This window comes from Prionailurus viverrinus, chromosome B4 (genome assembly GCF_022837055.1).
Source record: "Prionailurus viverrinus isolate Anna chromosome B4, UM_Priviv_1.0, whole genome shotgun sequence".
In the NCBI taxonomy this organism is placed as follows: Eukaryota; Metazoa; Chordata; class Mammalia; order Carnivora; family Felidae; genus Prionailurus; species Prionailurus viverrinus.
The window spans coordinates 88,853,996-88,874,802 of record NC_062567.1 but is presented as its reverse complement, the minus strand read 5'-3'; the positions used below and the strand labels follow the sequence as shown (position 1 = coordinate 88,874,802).

At 40.3% G+C, this 20,807-nt stretch overlaps 1 protein-coding gene across 8 annotated transcripts in view; it reads left to right on the top strand.

Moving 5' to 3' along the window:
* GRIP1 (glutamate receptor interacting protein 1) overlaps positions 1-20,807 on the top strand; it is a 687,701-nt gene that overhangs the window by 441,466 nt on the left and 225,428 nt on the right. For 5 of the 8 annotated variants that reach the window (XM_047866736.1, XM_047866743.1, XM_047866740.1 and 2 more), the window contains exons 1-2: positions 1,960-1,981; positions 3,226-3,525. The exons of the other annotated variants lie outside the window; for them this stretch is intronic. In XM_047866736.1, coding sequence (XP_047722692.1) covers positions 3,243-3,525 — 283 coding nt within the window. In that variant the 5' untranslated portion in view covers positions 1,960-1,981; positions 3,226-3,242. Of the gene's footprint in view, positions 1-1,959; positions 1,982-3,225; positions 3,526-20,807 lie in introns of those variants that run through there. 8 annotated transcript variants of the gene reach the window in all.

Genomic DNA, 20,807 nt, shown 5'->3' with positions numbered 1-20,807 from the left:
TCGGGCTCTGGGCTGATGGCTCAGAACCTGGAGCCTGCTTCCGATTCTGTGTCTCCTTCTCTCTCTGCCCCTCCTCCGTTCATGCTCTGTCTCTCTCTGTCTCAAAAATAAAAATAAACGTTAAAAAAAATTTTTAAAAATAATTAAAAAAAAAAAAAAGAAAATGCCTTTAAATCTCCAGTTAAGGAGAGTGTGATGCTAAGTGAAATAAGCCATACAGAGAAAGACAGATACCATATGTTTTCACTCTTATGTGGATCCTGAGAAACTTAACAGAAACCCATGGGGGAGGGGAAGGAAAAAAAAAAGAGGTTAGAGTGGGAGAGAGCCAAAACATAAGAGACTCTTAAAAACTGAGAACAAACTGAGGGTTGATGGGGGGTGGGAGGGAGAGGAGGGTGGGTGATGGGTATTGAGGAGGGCACCTTTTGGGATGAGCACTGGGTGTTGTATGGAAACCAATTTGACAATAACTTTCATATATTAAAAAAAAATAAAAATAAATTAAAAAAAATAACTAAATCTCCAGTTAAAACTGGACTTTGCACTGTAGATGCACATAGGACAGTCTGGTGCTAAAGATTTGCTCTAAGTGAACCTCAAAGCCAGTGTCACCACGGACAATAATCTTACCAACTCCCTCATCAGCTTCTTGCTCTCTGCATTCAACCCTTCTCTCATTAAATCCTTGATTTAATACATTATCCTATTTGCCTAGTTTGTGACTTCTCAGCAGCTACGAGTAAACCCAAAGGACTTGATCTTCCGGAACATTTTCATGACTGCAGTAATCACGCTGGAATACTTTATAGTAAAAGGAATATTTTGACAAATGCAACACACACTTGTCGAGCAACTGCCATGGGCTGGAAAGCTTGGGATACCCACCCGTCCCTGATTTTGTTTGAACTTAGAGAGGGAAAAAGACTCACACCCAGCTATCATGTAGGTCAAGCCATAATAAGTATGAATAGGGAGAGGCAAAGTACCTAAGGATGGGGAAAGGAAAAACATTGACACTTACTGAATACCGTATCTTCTCAGGGATGGTATTCAAGACACTTAGCAATCTGTCTGGCTAGGCACTGGACAGTCAGAAGGGACATCAACCATAACTTATGGGAAGGTCTGGGGGCTTCTGGGTGCACTGGTCAGGGCTGGGGTTGCAAGAAGGTGTGTGTGTGTGTGTGTGTGTGTGTGTGTGTGTGTGTGTGTGTGTTGGAGGGGGTTCATCTGAAGGGTAGCAGGCTTTGCCAGCTGTTTTGAAAATATTTCAATATTTACCCCTGCTGTGACCATTCTGGTACAAAGCAGCAGAAGATCAAACACAGCCACTCTATGAGCGAAGTATTATTAAGCAGAATTTAGAATGAGGACATCACGTATTAAGGATAGGATAGAGACACAGAGTTAGTAAAAGGTAGAACTGAGTTTAACCTACTTCTCCCTTAGTTCTAAAGCCCAGTGTCTGTAATAGTAACTAATTCATCCTTACAAATTCAGAGAAGAAGGAGGAAGATGACCGTGATTGTGATTTACAAAGGAAGTGCCTATTGAGCTGAGCCTTTAAAATATCAAAAAATACTTTCTCATCTCATTTGAAGAGTGTGTGACGTCAGGTTCGTTCCATTCCTGGCAAGAATCTTACTGTCCCCTTCCTAGTTAACCTTCTTTCCCTTTCTTTCTTCACACATCTATCACTTCCTTTAGATAAAAAGTCTTAATCTATGGTTCAGATGCAAGGGGACTATGAATGGGCTTCCAGAATCTTAGAGCCCATTGTGTTTGTGTCTGCCATCGTGCATTTTTGTGGGAAGAGGATCCATAGTTTTCTCCAGGTTCTTCGAGGCCTCTGCATAACTCCATTACATTAGAGGAAATTAAATGACATTCCACAGATGGTAATTTCGGGCATTATGATGTCATGGAATGTAACATTCTGAAAATACAGCATATCCACTTGAATTTCAAAGGACTGAAAGTGAGTACTCTCTCTTTGGCACTACTTATATTGTTATCAAATAAATGGCATTTCCCCTTGCACATACCAGTAAATACTCTTAAGTGTTTTAGAGACATGAGAGACCATGGAACCCAGGCACCCTAGCTTGACAGACATTTCCAGCATGTTACCGGTAGCTGACATTTAGAAATCACAGCCCATGCTGGCAGTTCCAGCACACATGCGAAAGTGGACCGGGGGTCTAGTGCAGTGGTTAAGTTCAAGCTCAGATCCAGCCACTGGGGTTCAACCTTGGCTGTGTGCTTCCCTACACAATACCTTCAGACAAGCTACTTAATCCTCATGTGCCACCATATTCCTATCTCAAAAATGAGGTTACTGATAACACCTGTTTTTTATAGTTGCTATGGAGAGTAAGTGGTCGATACAAGGTGGCACTACAGAGACTCACAGCTGCTGAACTCTTGCACCAAGGTCAGAGGACCCAATGGCCCCCCACTAAATCCGCTCCTTTCCGCACTCACCTCATCTTGCTCCCTAGTCTCTATTTGCCATCATTTCTGTGCCAGGGTCCCCTATTCCTGTCTTCTTGTCTTCAGACATGGCTTCCCCTGTCCTATCAATGGAGTGGGGACAGATGTAGGGAATAAAAGCTATGACATAATTCTGGAGGCTTGTCTGTTTTAATGTAGCAAATAAAAATATCTCAAGACTCCAGAATTACTTATCCAATGCAGTAAAACTAAAACCGAAGGAGAGCCGGGACGCCGGGATGACTCAGTCAGTTAGGCGTCCGACTTTGGCTCAGGTTATACGCTCACGGTTCACGAGTTCAAGCCCCGCATTGGGCTTTGTTCTGACAGCTCAGAGCCTAGAGCCAGCCTGCTTTGGAGTCTCTCTCTGCCCCTCCCCCGCGCATGCTCTGTCTCTCCAAAATGAATGAACATTGAAAAACAATTTTTAATAAAATTTAAAAAAATAATAAAACCAAAGGAGAGCAACACCTGTATTTTATGTTTTACCTGGCAAGGTTCATCTTCTTAGTTCCCTAATATGTTTCTACAGTATAGCTTATGCTTATGCTCAATAAAGCTGTCAATCAATGCAGGGCTTGAGAGCTCAATATACTTACAGCGTAAAAGGGGATAAAAAGCATTTGTGTTGTAAAACAGAAATACAGGTGATGCAAAGATTAGCAAGGATTCTGTATCATCACCCATTCCTATTTAACTGAAATCTTGTCTACCTTCGTTTGTGTTTAGGGTTTTTTGAAAGATGAATGGACATTGCAGCCCAGTTTGAGACAGCCATGGCAAAGTCAGTTAAGAAACTTCAATTTAGCACTTCCAACCCTTCTGTTCCAGCAAATTTAGTCCTCAACAGGATCTCCTTTAATGTTGATGGTTCCATCCAGTATAAAGAAAAGCCATATTTCTCTGCCTCCAAAGCCCTAGATGCTTACATTGACGATTTTTACTTAAGCTGTAAGCTGCCTGATATTAATGATACAAAGGTTAACCTGCATCAGAGCCCTCTCGAGTTTCTTGCTAAACTAAACAGTGGTAAGCTTCCATTATTCTCTGAGTTCAATTTTCAATTATCTATAGGAAGCTGACGCTTTGAGATCTGTGATCAAAAGGACTTTTTCTTAGAAAATAATGGTCTTACAATCTGTGGATCTTTTTATGAGATGGTTATATAATTTTAAGGCTCCAAAACTTTTTCAGCATTGGATCCCTTTGAACTGAAGAGTTAATTATAGCAAACACACCCCCGCCTTGATTTCAGAGTGGAAAAGCTCTTACCTTTGGCTATAAAGCCTTGGGCCGTATGGCTCAAAGTGTTACAAAGTCACTTAAATTCTCCCAAATGAGAATAACAATATTAACACCTCACAGGGTTGTTGTGGGAACTTAATGTATGTTGAAATGCTCTATGAATTGTCATGGTCGTAGGGGCTCAGGTTCTCTGTGCAGCATGATGAACGCTCTAACGGAGGAGGTAGGCGACTTGAGGTCTGGCTCCCATTCTGCTAATGAGGAGGGTCACTCACTCAGTCTCCCTGGGTTTTAGTTTCCTTTTCAGTAAGATGAGACTGAACTTTATGAGTTCCATAATCTTAAAATTCTATATTGTGTAGATTACACAAAGATAAAATTGTTCAACTCCAGTATTTCTCATGTAAAAACTCTTATTTGTAGAAGCTGAAAAAAAATATGTCAGCATGAAAACAAAACTGTGTATGAATCTGAATCTGTGACCGATGGATTCTGAAACCCTTGGGGATATAATCTCCTCTGATAGTAACTTCTTTTATGTGTATAAGCAGGAATAAGAGTAATGATACTAATAGTAAGAATGCCTTGCCTGTTCCTTCACTAAACATGGGAAGCTATACATCACAAAAGGAAGGTGGCATTTATTGTTACTGATTTTGAATTATTATGAAGACAACATTTACATATTAAGGCATGCTATGATTGATCTGCAACGTTGGGGGGTCTGCCAAACAGCTTTTTGTTGTTTGCTAAGTGAAAAAACATAGAGTGGCATGAGATTTCATGCAAACGTGACCTCCACAAGGGAAGACTATGACTCTTTAACCTAAGTTGTACTGTATAAAATTTGACGGGATTTGATCAGTTGACAGGCATGAGATGGGGATTGAGTGTAAAAATGTGGTTCTAGTGTCTGTCTTACCTGCGCGACTGAAGTGCAAAATGTATTGTAATTTAGTCAGTAACCCGCTGGCTCTCCTGACAAGGATTTGTATTCTTTTTTTTTTCTTGCGGTTCAGTGTAGAAAGTCTTCCTGCGTCTGTTTTTCTCCTTGACTCCAGAGAAGAAACGGTACAGCAGGCGCTTGTTAATGACTTGGAATGTGATGCAGGCGCTTGCTCTTTCTGCATCCTCTTGAGTTATCAACCCCACCACCGCTATATTCTTGACACTTCTTTGTAAAGGGAAATAGAGGTTTTACTTTTCTTTTCTTTTTTTTTTTTCAATTATAAAAGCAGTCACGGCAATAAAATTGCAGAGAATGCATGAGAAAACAGAGATCAATTATCATCTCATGGAGAAAACTACCATCAATAGTTCTGCATGAACTCCCCCTTTTATTTTCAATGCAAATACATATGATAGCGTTGTACTACCTACTCTGTCCCAGAATCTTGTTTATTCACCTACCAATAAATTGTGAATATCTTTCGATGTCATTAAACTAGTTCTGCATCTTTACGTTGTACGGCTCCACAGTACTTCCTTGTCTCTGTCAGGACATTTTCGTTGTCACTATTTACAATAGTGTTTACTATTCAGTGTTCACTATTCAAAATATTGCACTTGCCTCTATCGTACATACTGTGTTGAGGTTGCTGTCCAGTTACTTCCTTAGGATGCATTCCTAGGTATGAGGTTTCTAAAGGTTTGATTTACATTATTAAACTGTCTTCCAGAAAGGACATACCAATTTTATATTCTCACCAAGGGAGTGGACGTGCCCTGATTCTCCTAGAACCTCACTGTCCAGGAATATTATCCTTGTACATCCCTGCCAACCCACTGCATAAAAACTGCCATTTGTGTTTACTGAGTATTTGCTCTCCTTCTTTTGAGAACTGCCTGGCACTGGTTTTCACCTGTTTTTATTTTGTACCTTGAAATCTTCGCTCCATCTAGAATTTCTTTTATTGTTATGGCCAGAGCCTCATTACTTTTTAAAACAATTCCTCTTGCCCCTTTGTCACGACCTAAATTCCCATCTATACTTAGGCTTCTTTCTTGACTTTTTGTTCCAATCAGCCGTCTGCGCCATTTCTGCTCTGCTGTCACTCTATTTTAATGACGGCCGTTTTACAACGAATTCAGTGTCTTGGCTAGGACAGAGGATGGAGAGCTTGGAAGGAGTCACGTCCATTCTCACTCATTTATTCTTCCAAGTGGACTTGAAAATTATTCTAAATAATCTCCAAACGCTGGTCTTTGGAGTACTTAGATTATATTTCTAATTGCCTTCCTGGGCCCTACACATTCCCTGTCCTCTACTCCGCAGCTGGAGGGATCTTTATGAAGCACAGATCTGCTCCCGTCATCTGTGTGCTTCAGGCTCTGTACTTGTCCCCCAATAGCCTGAATATAAGGCTTAACGTCTTGTTCTTCTGTCCTTGTTCTATAAGGAACTTCCCCCCCCCCCCCCCGACTGGGGTTTGCAAACTATTTCCAGGCAATATTTTGTCTGTTTTTGCCTTGAAATACAAGTGATTTTTCTTGGCATGGAAAATGTGCTTTGGGAGAACCAGAGAGTAGATTCTCTTGAAAGATTGTGGCAAAATCCTATATGGCTTTTACTTGAAACATTAATCCCTTGAATACTCCTTACTTTTAGTTTTTATGCTCACGTGTGGGGAAAATGATCCCGCAATGCTATAAGAGCCTATTTTGTGGATGAGAGAGTTCTTCTTTCACAATAATGAAAAATCATAACTATTGGTTTGAAGGTGGACCGATCTGGAAACCAAAGCAGAGTTTCATTGGACGTGAGAGAGAAAAAAATCATATTTATACCACTGCCCAAAGCCACTTTGGGAGACACTGTGTGAGACTTCCATCCTGCTTTGGACACCTTTGGGGCATTTTTCCATGTTATCTATTTGTAGTTTTTCGGGTAGCGAAATCAGAAATCTGTTTTAAGGTCATTTGTTATTCTCAGGGTGATAAATTTATTTTTCATTCTGTGCTCGCCTGATGTTAACAAACTACACGCAATTATCTAGTGCCAAATATGTGCTAAGTAATGTGTGTTATTAGGAGTATAAAGTCATGCGCGATCTCTGTTCTGAATAACCATGGTCCCTGCCTTTGATGACCTCATAGTTTATTGCAAATAAATATAACACCAACAATTAGAGTACAGTGTGATGTAATATAATTGCTAAGATGGGAGTATGCCTGAGGTCTGGGAGCAAAAGGATGTGTCTCTAAAGCAGATTGGAGTATCGGAGAAGGCTCCCAGAGAAAATGACCCTTCCATTACATTTTGAAGGCCAAGTAGAAGATATCAGTCCAAAAGGAGAAAAAAGGGGAGCATTCTAGAGGCAAGCATGACAACGTGGAAAGGTACATCCTGCATTCAAGAGGTTAGGTTACTGGTAGTTCAGAATAGACAAAAAGAAGAATGATGTCGTTTTAATTCTATTTCCTTCAAGTTTGTCTCAACCTCAATTTTAATCCTACTACTGTAACTGTGCTTGCACTAAATTCATCCAGCTCCTTATATGTGTCATGAGAAAATACATTTCTCTCATTCTCGTATGTGGCAATTTTTAATAGAAAAATGGCAGTGAAGGGGTGCCTGGGTAGCTCAGTTTATTAAGCGTCCAGCTCTTGATTTTGGCTCAGGTCATAATCTCACAATTCGTAAGTTCAAGCCCCACATCGGGCTCTGTGCTGACAAGCACACAGCATGCTTGGGATTCTCTCTCTCTCTCTCTCTCTCTCTCTCTCTCTGCCCCTCCCTGCTTGTACTCTCTCTGTCTCAAAATTAAGTAAACATTTAAAAACGAAAGAAAAGAGAAAAAAAAGAAAAATGGCAATGAGGATATTTGATGCAGATGGTTTCTACAACTTTTACCTCTGAAATTTTTTATTTTCGTACTAGAAAATGCAAACATTTGTAAAGCAAGACTTTGATCACAGTTCAAGCGGACATTTTATGCCGGGTTATTTATCAGTCTTTTCCATGGTTCTTTCTAGCTCCTAGAACGATTAATCTCTTCACAGCCTGCGTGCCTGGAAGAGTCAGTTTCTACTTGCTGTCCGGTCCCTGTGGTCTACCTCAATGTGATCTCCTCTCCAACTACTACACTGTAACTGGCCCCTTGACGCTGACGTTCTGCCCCACCAGTCCACCCTGGACATCATGCTATTTCATGCTGTGTGACTTCACATGTGCCGTTCCCTCATCCTGAAATACCCTCGCTCCCCAGAACACATATCATCTTCATACATCTGACTCCTGCTTACCCTTCAAAACCCACCTCAAGCTCAGCCTCTGCCAGAACATCTTCCTAATCCTTTTCTGCCCAGATGCCTCGCCTCTGTGCCCCTGCCCCCTCACCCCTTGGCACCTAAGTGTACTAATAGTAATATGCTGTGCTATTAGTATACTATAATACTGATAGTAATATCTAACATTTATTAGTGCGTAGAATACATACATATGTGTGTATGTGTGTTTGCTGCTAATGATAATGCCTATATTTATCAAGCGCTTATTATCTGTCAGGAACTATTAAATGCTTTGTGTGCATTCTGTTATTTAATTCTCTCAACCAAACTATGAGATATTATCCTCTTTTTACAAAAATGCTAAGACGCAGAGGGGTGATGTAAGCTGCTCAAGGGCACAGAGCTATGTGTTGCCTCTGGATTTATACCCAGGCACTCTCACTCCAAAGCCCCCACTCTGGACCAACACTGTACCATATGCACTTCACAGGTGCCATACATAAAGCTGTAGAATATAAGGCCGAGCCAAAAAAGAAAACAGGAAACAAGAAATCCTAAGACTCATCTTAGACTCGATGATCTGAATTTTGTTCGTTTGCTAATTGTTTTTATTGTAGTTGACATACAATGTTATATTAGTTTCAGCTGTACAACATAATGATTAACCATTCTAAACATTACACAGTGCTCATCACGCTGAGTCTAATTGCCATCTGTCACCATACAAAGTTATTATAATATTATTGACTGTATGTAATCCTTATGCTGTACTTTTCATCCTATGACTCATTTATAACTGGAAGTTTGTACCTCTCAATCCCCTTTACCTATTTGCTGTCATTTTAAAAAACAGTTTTTAAGGCAGTCATAAAGAAATAGTATAGGGGCGCCTGGGTGGCTCAGTCGGTTGAGCGTCCGACTTCGGCTCAGGTCATGATCTCATGGCTCGTGAGTTCGAGCCCCACGTGGGGCTCTGTGCTGACAGCTCCGAGCCTGGAGCCTGCTTCGGATTCTGTGTCTCCCTCTCTCTCTCTGCCCCTAACCCACTCACATTCTGTCTCTGTCTCTCTCAAAAATAAACAAACAAACAAAAGAAACACTATAGTGGCCAAAATTCTTACTTTGAGTAAGGACTAGGTTTGAATTCCATCAGTCTGGTTTTACCTACACTCAACCCTGGGCAAGGTATTTAATCTGTCTCTCTCTTCACGTATGAAATGGGAAAAGTCATTCCTATCAAGGATGATATATTGAGGATTAAATAAAATGGTAAATGTGAATGGACCTGAAACAGCTATGTGTCACATCATCAGTGCCCCCGGAATAATTTGTTTACCCCGGTGGGATACAATATAAGATACAGCACTTCTTAGTGGTTTCAACACTTTTTTTGTTAAATCTTTGCACTCATTGTTTCTAACATCTCACTCCTACCTCTAGCTATAGCAAAACAAAAACAAAACCAAAACAGTATATGCTTTCACGTGGACAATGATGTTCTCACCCTGAAGGGGGACAGTTGATCTGGATGATTGTGTGTATAAGCCGTGGCATATCTCTAAGTGGCCCTTGGACTTTACATATATGATGTGGAGTCTTCGTTGACAACATGCAGAAGACCTTTTACTGTTCCTGATGCCTTTTGGGAGCCGGCACAGATTGTGCAGCCCTTTTGGTAAAATTGTGAGTTACGTAGCCAACTCTTTCAGGCAGTTCAAGTAGCTTATTCAATCAGAATTTGGCTTGCTTTGTTATCTGTCCCAGTTATGCCCTGAAACTGGAAGTTTTATACTCTATTTATTTATGACCTTCCATTTCTCTCTCTCTCTCTCCTGAATTAGTATATGATAGACACTTAATGCCGAGAAGTTGTATAATGCGCCTAAGCAAGACCAGGACGGCTATGAGATCAGTATGATTTTAATGGAAGATTGGTTCCCAGGACACTCAGGTTTTTGTTGTTGTTGTTGTTGATGATGATGATGATGATGATGATGATGTTTATTTATTTATTTTGGAGAGAGCACAAGCGGGGGAGGGACTGAGAGAGAGAAAGAGAGGGAGACACAGAATTTGAAGCAGGTTCCAGGCTCTGAGCTGTCAGCACAGAGCCTGACGTGGGGCTGGAACCCACGAACCGTGAGATCATAATCTGAGCTGAAGTCAGACACTTAACCGACTGAGCCACCCAGGTGCCCAGATGCTCAGTTTTTTTTTTTCAGTATATGAAGTTTATTGTCAAATTGGTTTCCATACAACACCCAGTGCTCATCCCAAAAGGTGCCCTCCTCAATACCCATCACCCACCCTCCCCTCCCTCCCACCCCCCATCAACCCTCAGTTTGTTCTCAGTTTTTAAGGGTCTCTTATGCTTTGGCTCTCTTCCACTCTAACCTCTTTTTTTTTCCTTCCCCTCCCCCATGGGTTTCTGTTAAGTTTCTCAGGATCCACATAAGAGTGAAACCATATGGTATCTGTCTTTCTCTGTATGGCTTATTTCACTTAGCATCACACTCTCCAGTTCCATCCACGTTGCTACAAAGGGCCATATTTCATTCTTTCTCATTGCCATGTAGTACTCCATTGTGTATATAAACCACAATTTCTTTATCCATTCATCAGTTGATGGACATTTAGGCTCTTTCCATCATTTGGCTATTGTTGAGAGTGCTGCTATGAACATTGGGGTACAAGTGCCCCTCTGCATCAGTCCTCCTGTATCCCTTGGGTAAATTCTTAGCAGTGCTACTGCTGGGTCATAGGGTAGGTCTATTTTTCATTTTTTGAGGAACCTCCACACTGCTTTCCAGAGCGGCTGCACCAATTTGCATTCCCAGCAACAGTGCAAGAGGGTTCCCGTTTCTCCACATCCTCTCCAGCATCTATAGTCTCCTGATTTGTTCATTTTGGCCACTCTGACTGGCGTGAGGTGATATCTGAGTGTGGTTTTGATTTGTATTTCCCTGATGAGGAGCGACATGGAGCATCTTTTCATGTGCCTGTTGGCCATCTGGATGTCTTCTTTAGAGAAGTGTCTATTCATGCTTTCTGCCCATTTCTTCACTGGATTATTTGTTTTTCGGGTGTGGAGTTTGGTGAGCTCTTTATAGATTTTGGATACTAGCCCTTTGTCTGATATGTCATTTGCAAATATCTTTTCCCATTCCATTGGTTGCCTTTTAGTTTTGTTGGTTGTTTCCTTTGCTGTGCAGAAGCTTTTTATCTTCATGAGGTCCCAGTAGATCATTTTTGCTTTTAATTCCCTTGCCTTTGGGGATGTGTCGAGGAAGAGATTGCTACGGCTGAGGTCAGAGAGGTCTTTTCCTGCTTTCTCCTCTAAGGTTTTGATGGTTTCCTGTCTCACATTCAGGACCTTTATCCATTTTGAGTTTATTTTTGTGAATGGTGTGAGAAAGTGGTCTAGTTTCAATCTTCTGCATGTTGCTGTCCAGTTCTCCCAGCACCATTTGTTAAAGAGACTGTCTTTTTTCCATTGGATGTTCTTACCTGCTTTGTCAAAGATGAGTTGGCCATACGTTTGTGGGTCTAGTTCTGGGGTTTCTATTCTATTCCATTGGTCTATGTGTCTGTTTTTGTGCCAATACCATGCTGTCTTGATGATGACAGCTTTGTAGTAGAGGCTAAAGTCTGGGATTGTGATGCCTCCTGCTTTGGTCTTCTTCTTCAAAATTCCTTTGGCTATTCGGGGCCTTTTGTGGTTCCATATGAATTTTAGGATTGCTTGTTCTAGTTTCGCCAGATGCTCAGTTTTTAATGGATAAAATGAAAAGTTGAGATCTTTGAATTGAATACAATTACTTTCCTTAACTCTTCATTATCTTTTGTAAATAAAAAACACAAGAACCTAGCAAGGGAAGAGAAATGTAATTGTTATCAAAAGTTTTGGACCGAGATGAATCAAATGTAGTTAGGTTATGCCTTTGATAATGCATATTGTCATTAATTTCATTTATTTCATTGTTAATAAATATTCTGTATACGTAAAATAAAAGTATGGTAAGACATCCACATGCCTACCACCCAGCTTAAAATTGATGAGTGCAGTCCCCTCAAGGATGCCATTGTTCTTTATCTCCCCAGATGTAATACCATCCTGTGTTTTTCAATTTCCTATTCACCTATTTTTCTTTATAGTTTCTCTTTTCCTCTCAGTGTATATTTTGGGTATTTGCAGATTTTGCTAACACAAAAGCTGTCCCAGTTAACGTCCATGTACTTCATCTGTTGCCCACATGCTGGAGTTTCTCTGGACACACCAGACAGTGGATTTGCTGGGGCTAGGGGTGCTCACCTCTTCAGGCTGGCTAGACCAGACCAGTCTGTTCCCACATACGCCGCTGTCAGCAGCTTGTGAGTTCCCATTTCTCCACCATTACTTAGTCAGTTTGGGCTTCCTTAGCAGAATACCATAGACGGGTTGACTCAAACAACAAAAATTTATTTTCTCACTCTTCTGGAGCCCGTAAAGTCCAAGATTGGGGTTCAGTTACTGGTGAGAGCTCTTTTCCTAGCTTGTAGATGGCTTTTTTCTTGCTGTGTCCTTCAGCTAGAGAGGGAGCAAGCTCTCTGGTAATTCTTCCTTTTCACAAGGGCATAAGTTTGATAGGATCAGGGCTCCACCCTTATGACTTCATTTCACTTTAACTAACTCATGAAAGGCCGTGTCTCCCATACGATCACCTGGGGCAGTCAGAGCTTCAGTAAATGAATTTTCCGGGGACACAATTCAGTGCATAGTAATTATAAATACTTGGTATTGTCAGAAGTTTAGGGGTCTTTTGGTTTGTGCTTTGTCCATCAGTGGATATAAACTGGTATCTTACTGTGGTTTCTTTCTTTTTCTATCATGGGAAAACATATACAACATAAAATATACCATTTTAACTATCTTAAGTGGACGGTTCAGGGATATTAAGTCCGTTCTTATTGTTGTACAACTATTATTACCATAATTCATTCCCAGAACGTTTTCATTTTCTCAAAACGAAAACTCCATACCCATTAAACAAGAACTCTTCATCCCTACTTCCTGCCAGCCCCTGGCAAACACCATTCTACTACTTTCTGTCTCTATGAATTTGACTCCTCTTTGTACCTCATGTAAGTGAAATCATACGGTATTTGCCTTTCCATGCCTGGCTTATTTCACTTAACATACATGCCTTTAAGTTTCATCCATATTGTCACATCTGTCAGAATTTCCTTCCTTTTTTTTTTTTTTAATTTTTTTTTTTAACATGTATTTATTTTTGAGACAGAGAGAGACACAGCATGAACGGGGGAGGGGAAGAGAGAGAGGGAGACACAGAATCGGAAGCAGGCTCCAGGCTCTGAGCCATCAGCCCAGAGCCCGACGCGGGGCTTGAACTCGCGGACCGCGAGATCGTGACCCGAGCTGAAGTCGGACGCTTAACCGACTGAGCCACCCAGGCGCCCCAGAATTTCCTTCCTTTTAAAGGCTGAATAATTTTCCATTTTAAGTATTCCATTTGTAAACAAAACACATTTTCTTTCTCCACTCATGTGGGGTTTTTAAAATTTTTTTTAAATGTTTATTCATTTTTGAGAGAGAGAGCGTGCACGCGCAAGAGAGAGCACGAGCGGGGGGGAGGGGCAGAGAGAGAGGGAGACACAGAATCCGAAGTAGGCTCCAGGCTCTGAGCTGTGAGCACAGAGCCCATTGTGGGGCTTGAACTCACAAACCGTGAGGTCATGACCAGAACCGAAGTCAGACGCCTAACCCACTGAGCCACCTAGGTGCCCCCTCTCTGCTCATTTATTGATGGACACTTGGGTTGCTGTCACCTTTTGGCTATTGTGACTAATGCTGCTATGAACACAGATGTACAAATAAGTGTACAAATACTGGTGTACTCTTTGAGTCACTGCTTTCAATTCTTTCAAGTATATGTCACTGTGGTTTTTAATTTTTATGTCCCTGCTTACTAAAGAGGTTGAATATCCATCTTATTGGCCATTATTAGCCACATGGGTTTTCTTTTCTTTACAATATACATTCATATCTTTTATCTTTTTTCTTATCTAATGGGTAACTTGGATTTATTTTCCTTTTTGATTCCTAGGAGTGATTTGTGTATTCTTGATACTAATCTTTGGTTGCTTATATGTGTGGCAATTTTCTTCTCTTGATTTGAGACTCTGATTTACAATCTCCTTATGGTAGTTTTTGGTGAATTAGAACCCCCTAAGCTTAATATAGCATAATTGATTACATTCTCCTTTTCTTATTTAAGAAGTCTTTTCTTTTCTCATTTAAGAAGTCTTCTACCTTGAGGGCATTAAGATGTTTAATTTTTTAAAATTCTAGTTAAGGCAAACATGGGAATTTTAGGAAAGAACATGTAAACTATGAGGGAGTGTTTAACGTTAAATCTGAGACTTCATTTATGAAGTATTTATTGAGTCACGCTATGTGACACCCTCTTAGAGGCCACAGATTCTTTGCCCTCGTGGAGCTTCTGTTCTTTGGAGGAAAAAGACAATAGCCAAATGAATATGGAGCACATGCCAGGTTGTCATAAATACTATGAAGAAAGGCTCAAAGAAATTCCTGTCATTAGGGCCATAGAACCCTCACAGCCACGTGAGCTATGTGAAAAGCTTAGGAAGAAGGGTACATTGGCAGCCCATACACAGGACTTCTAGTGCTGGTTCTCTCACTCTATAAATTGGGTGAAACTTATCTTATTTGTCAATTCAGTGCGTGGACTGAATCAGATAACCTGCACAAAACCTTTCAACTTGAGAACTTTTCTATGATTCTGAACTCTAAAAGGTTTTGCTTTATTAAACCCCTTTGGGAAAAACTGTTTAGAAGGAAGTACGATACGTTTAAGTGTTTCTAAAGATAAAAGAGTGTAGTTCACTTCCAATCCTGATTCTTAATTCTATGTCCCAGGAAGAGTAATTTTTCATCATTTCCAATAAAACCAATATGAGATTCCAGCCGAAGCACTGTAAAATGGGGAACCATTTGTGAAGGGATTTCCCTATAATTAAGATGACTCTGCAGAGAAACCTATAAAAGCAAGTCTTCCATGATTGGCTGCAAAAAGGAAGGCACTAAAATTGCTAAGTAATACTATAGATTTCAAAATGTATATGTATCTTTGGAGCCAGTCTCATAAAAGGAATGATTATTTAACAGTCTAAATTCCCGAAAATGGTTTTCATAGCGGAAAAAAAACGTAACACATACTGCTATACTTTTTTATCTGTGGACATTAAAATGTAAATTTCACTTTGGGGCTTGTGGAAGATCTTTTCATGGGATGAATGCTAAATTAAGTGTGACAGGTGATTGTGATTAATCACTTCTTATTACCAGGAGTGGAAGAAATGAAGCCTTTGTTGCCTAATGGAATATAACGCAACGCAAAAGAAAATGGAGAGATGGATCTTTTCGAAGGAAAACATAAACTGTTTTACACCTCTTTGAAAAACTGAATGAAAGCATACGAATCCCATGCATATGAATCTTCCCATTTATCTGAGGGTTACCCTGGACTCTGACTTTCTTGACCTTAAGGTTCAGAGTTCCTTCGAGATCATACTCCCAGGGGTGCTTACAGTATGTTATTTGATTGCCATTGACAACTTCAGTTTAAGACTTTGCCAGTAAAGATGGATGAAGCCAGAGACTGCTTAGGCTGTGGCCAGACGTCAGATAGCACAGTGGGTAATAGCACAGCCTCTGGAATACAACTTCCTCATTCAGATTCTAGTTCTGTCACTTACAGCTAAGAAACCTTGGGTAGGTTATTGAACTTCAGGTAATTTCTACTCTCCAATAAAATGGGGATAGTAGTAACTTAACCCACGTCTTTAAGGATGAAAAGAAAAAAGTTGTGGTCATCTTTAAGTATTCAAAAGTTTTAAAACACCCATTTCCCTCTTTTTCCACTTTACCCTTTTTGATCCTTGGAATTTGGGATGAAGTCTTCATTTATATAACTCATCGTAAAAAGTATGGACATTCTGGAGTGCCTGGCTCTTTCAGTCCACAGAGCATGTGACTCTTGATCTCAGGGTCATGAGTTCAAGCCCCACACTGGGCATAGAGCTTACTTAAAAAAAAAAAATTACATTCTTATATCTGCTATAGAGACAGATACACTTCTTATCCTGCCCTTTACCATCCCTTGAGCAAATCACTTACCCTCCCTGAGCTTTACCTTTCTTATTTGTTAAATGGAGTTGATACCTAATGCGTGTTTGTGTTTGTGTATTTGCCCTTTGAGGCCGACCTTTGGGACACGTTCACGTTCATTCCATTTTTGTCCTAGTTCTGTCACCTTAATACATCTCGTAACAACCTTCTGCTTAACTAAGAATTTTTGTATCAAGTGGCTCGCATGGTGGGACCATATAATTTGTTACCCGTCTCCATCATAATGACAAGGATAGTATCATTCACCCTTTCCCCTTTGTTACATAGAAAGTCAGATGGCCACAGTGGATTGCATTGTATGAAGACAGAATAAACTCTTCTTCCTAATGCTTACTAAATGGAGAAAAACGTCAGCAAAAACTGATACACTACATATGTCTTTAGTGTTGTTGTGATGGTGATTTTTAAAAAAGATTGAGTATAAGTAGTGTTTATTTTTCTTCTTAGTAAGTTTTCCTGTCCTATTTGAATACCACATTTACTATTCCTTTTATCCAAACAGTAAACAAAGTCAACGAACAAATACTTATTAAGCACCTATAATATACAAGATACTGTGTCGGGACAAAAATGAATAAAAAATGGCCCCAGCTCCAGTGATTTTCTTATCAGGTCCATGACCAAGGAAATACAGCTTTTCCAATTATCTTACTCTCATTACAGTAGTAAGAAGCTTTACTTTCCTCATTTACTAGTCCCAACTATCCCCGTAAATGCAGCCAACAGAGATGGAAATTTGATTTCGCAGGAATGTTTTCTGGTCTTTTGTCTCTGTAGGTCAATTCCAACAAAATCCTAAGGATAGACATTTCTCCTTCAATAGTGACTTTCATCTTTTGGAGAACATCTTTTACTACACTAAAAGTATGCAGAAACAGATGTTACTCTCTGATTCATAAAATGTTCCTGATCCATTCGAAAAGGTTCTGCTCCCTGCCCTCATGGGCTTTGTAGTTCCATCATAGAACAACTAACTCATGAATATATGGCCTGAAAAGATGCAGGTTGACATCCTGTATTTTAAGATCCTTTCAACTAACTTCTCTAAGCCTTACTTTACTCCCCTGTCAAATGAGATCCATTCTTTCACTCAAAAATGTCTTTTTTGTGCAAATTGAGCCCTAAAGCCTACATTTCTCTGCCTCACAAGAGTTTAAGCACCTTGAGGACAGAGAGCAGAAGAAAACAAATCAAGGGAGGCTTGCCGCTGGTATCTGAAGACAAGGATTCTGGAATTTTTTACATCTTCTTCAATACCTAGCCAAAAGGGCCTTGTACACTGTAGCTCCCAAAGACAAAAACAGAAAAGATGCCTAAAGGCCCCAAAAGCCATGACCTGTATTTGACAGAGTGACTACCAGTGACTTTGGTAGTTCGACATTTTTCAGGGGAAAAACTCATTTTTTTATAGTCAAAATTAAGCTTGTATTATTTGAAACTAGAATCTTGAATCATTCTTTCCATATAGAATTTCTTTTTTTTTTTTTTTTAATTTTTTTTTCAACGTTTATTTAATTTTGGGACAGAGACAGAGCATGAACGGGGGAGGGGTAGAGAGAGAGGGAGACACAGAATCGGAAACAGGCTCCAGGCTCTGAGCTATCAGCCCAGAGCCTGACGCGGGGCTCGAACTCCCGGACATTCATATAGAATTTCAACAGGGAAATATAAAAGATGAATGGTTTAGCATGCTTTCAAATGAAGGTTCTGTGTATATTTAAATAATTCATTGCCTCATGGAGAAGGTAAACATCTCTGGATGAAAATAGGTGCAGTGTGTGTTTGCAACGTGCTTTTAAGGAGGGTGTCATTTATAAACTAGTTTCTTTTTGATTTTTATAAGGTAGTGTAAGTATATTGTTTTAGATCCAGTTTCATAATTAACCTAGTCCTTTTCCAAATGTTGTTACATTGTAGCTCTTCCAGAAATTGACTTTCATATAAAAATCACATTTGAATGTTCACTTTGAGTTGAAGCTTTGAAGCCAATATTATGACTCAAGATTATAATTAGACGGTTTAGAACTACCAGTCATTGAAGACAAAGCTGAATAGAATCCAAGTTTATTGTTACCAGGGAGCAGTTATGAAGTATAGGAATCTGTATCATCATCCACTTCAGGAATATTTTGATGATGCCAGTCTGCTAACTCTGTGACAGGCCGGTCATCATGCACGTTAGGCTGCCCGCTATTTGTGTCATTGAGGCTTGTGAGTTCTGTGTGCTGTAATCACTGCAGCCAGAGCCATACATTGTATGCGTCTTGTCAACCTCCCAAGAATTTCCTAATAATTCAAAACAAATATTTGCATATGGGATATTTTCACTTTGGAACGGAGCCTCCTCAATTAGACCAAAATACAGCCATGCATGCAACCGACAACTTTTGTTTCTAGGAAATGGTACATGAGTAGAGAGAATTTAATTGTGCATGCTAATATACACACTTGCCATAAAGGATAAATCACTTGCATACTGTATTCTGCTTCAGAGAGTAAATTAAGCATTTCTTTAAAGACCATATTCAGGCAGATGATTGTTGAGTCCCTACTACCTGTGAGTCTTTGGTAATATTATGGTACAAAGCAGATTTGGTTCCTACCTACCCTTTTGGAACTTACCGTTTAGCGGGGAAAAATACAGGAATCACATAACGACAAAAGGAGATCAATAGTTCTAAACTGTGATGATTTATGTAAGAGTTTCACAAGCTACTGTCATTTTGGGCCAGCTAATTCTTTGTTGTGGGGAGCCATCTTGTATTTTGGGAGTTGTTCAGCGGCATCCCTGTCCTTTATCTGCCAACAGCAACCCGCCTCCCAATAGTAACAATCAAAAGTGTCTCCAGCTGTTGTCATATGTCCTCAGGAAGGGGGAGCAAAATCACCCCAGTTGAGAAGAACTCCTTTATACAAAGGAGAAATGCAAGGTATTTTGAGAACAGGTAACAGGGAAACTGGCAAGGCTTTCTGAGAAGTGACATGGTAACATTTTTACTAAACTCTGAAGGGGCATTAACTAGAGTATGGAGACAGAAAAGGACATGGAGAGGTGGGGGAAATGAGAAATCGAACAAGTGATTTTAGGGTTCTTTCTGAAGTCCAGTTCTCTGTACATGTTAGTTATCCTGGCAAGTTCCTCAAGGGAAGGGCCACCATTCTGCTCCTGTCTGAACCCCCTGCATTCATTCAGGGCTGGGTACATAGAGGCATTCAAGGAATTTTTGTTGAAGGCATGCTCTGTACCCAATCTAACAGGCACAATGCTAAGCACTAGGAGATACAAATATGACCAAGCCATGCTCTCTGTTATCTGTGACCTTACAAGCTATTAAGAGCAGAGTAAATGAAGCAAGTAATCCTTCTGGGATGGGGTTGGGGGGTGGAGGTGAGGCGGGGAGGGGCTGGGGGAAGGAGAGAGAGCCTTCCCTAAAGAGGTGGCATTTAAAGAATAGTGGAGAACAGTCAGGTGCCAGGTGGAAATGCATTTTCCCAGCTGCTCCAGGCAGAGCTGGCTGCTTCCTCCTCAGTGTTCATTTTGTAGTTTGTCAGTGTTTCCATCATTGGCCTTAGAGCTTCAGAGCACAACTAGATCTAAATGGGCAAATGTTGGAATAGATGGATAGATAGATAGATAGATAGATAGATAGATAGATAGATAGATAAGATGTCTATATGTATATCCATGTCTATTTATCTACGTATCTATCAGGAGGTGCTAATAAAGGGAGAAATGTCTGCTAATTAGGCAAAAACATCACTTGTTCCCTGTAGTAACGGGATCCATCCCTCTCTGACTACCGTGGAGTCCTGATACAGTCACTTTGACACTGGGAAGACATGTGCTTGACACATGGAAGATATTCAGTAGATTTTGTGGCCGTTTCTTGAACAACAAGCAATTGGACTGATATTTTCATTTTGTTCTACACATAGAGGTCTGATGATTGAAGAAGAGTCAGGAAAACCAGTTAGGAGTCTGTTAGTTCAAGAGAGAGATTTGGTGGACTTGAACAATAAGCAATTGAACTGATATTTTCATTTTGTTCTACATATAGAGATCTGATGATTGAAGAAGAGTCAGGAAAACCAGTTAGGAGTCTGTTAGTTCAAGAGAGAGATTTGGTGGACTTGGTCATTGTGCTAAATTTCTGGGTTGCAGTCTCCTTCCTAGTACAGAAACATAATGTCCTAAAGATTAGACACTGATCTCTGCCACAAAGAAACCATCTGATGAAGACCAAAAGTGATACAGTGTCAGGTGTCAAGCTGTCCTAAGTGGTGACAAAGAACATCTAAGTTATTCTTTATCAAAGGAAAAAGTACAGCTGTCCTAATGTTCTGTAAGACAGATAATGGCTTAGCAGCCAGTGGCAGGTTGAGCAAGAGCCTCATCTGGAAGCACCTGTGGTTAGAAAATGGGAAGGCACAGTGTGCAATGACATTTGGAGCTTAATGTCCACGCGCATGAATTACTTGGACCAGGCAGAGATGGTCAGAGACTACAAGGGTATGAATCCTGGCAAAACAGCATCCATGCCAATTCCCTGGGTATCCCGGTTCAGTGCCCTTTCTTTTTGCCACCTGCAGAGTCACCTCCGTAGAAAAAAGCAGTGCACTCTCT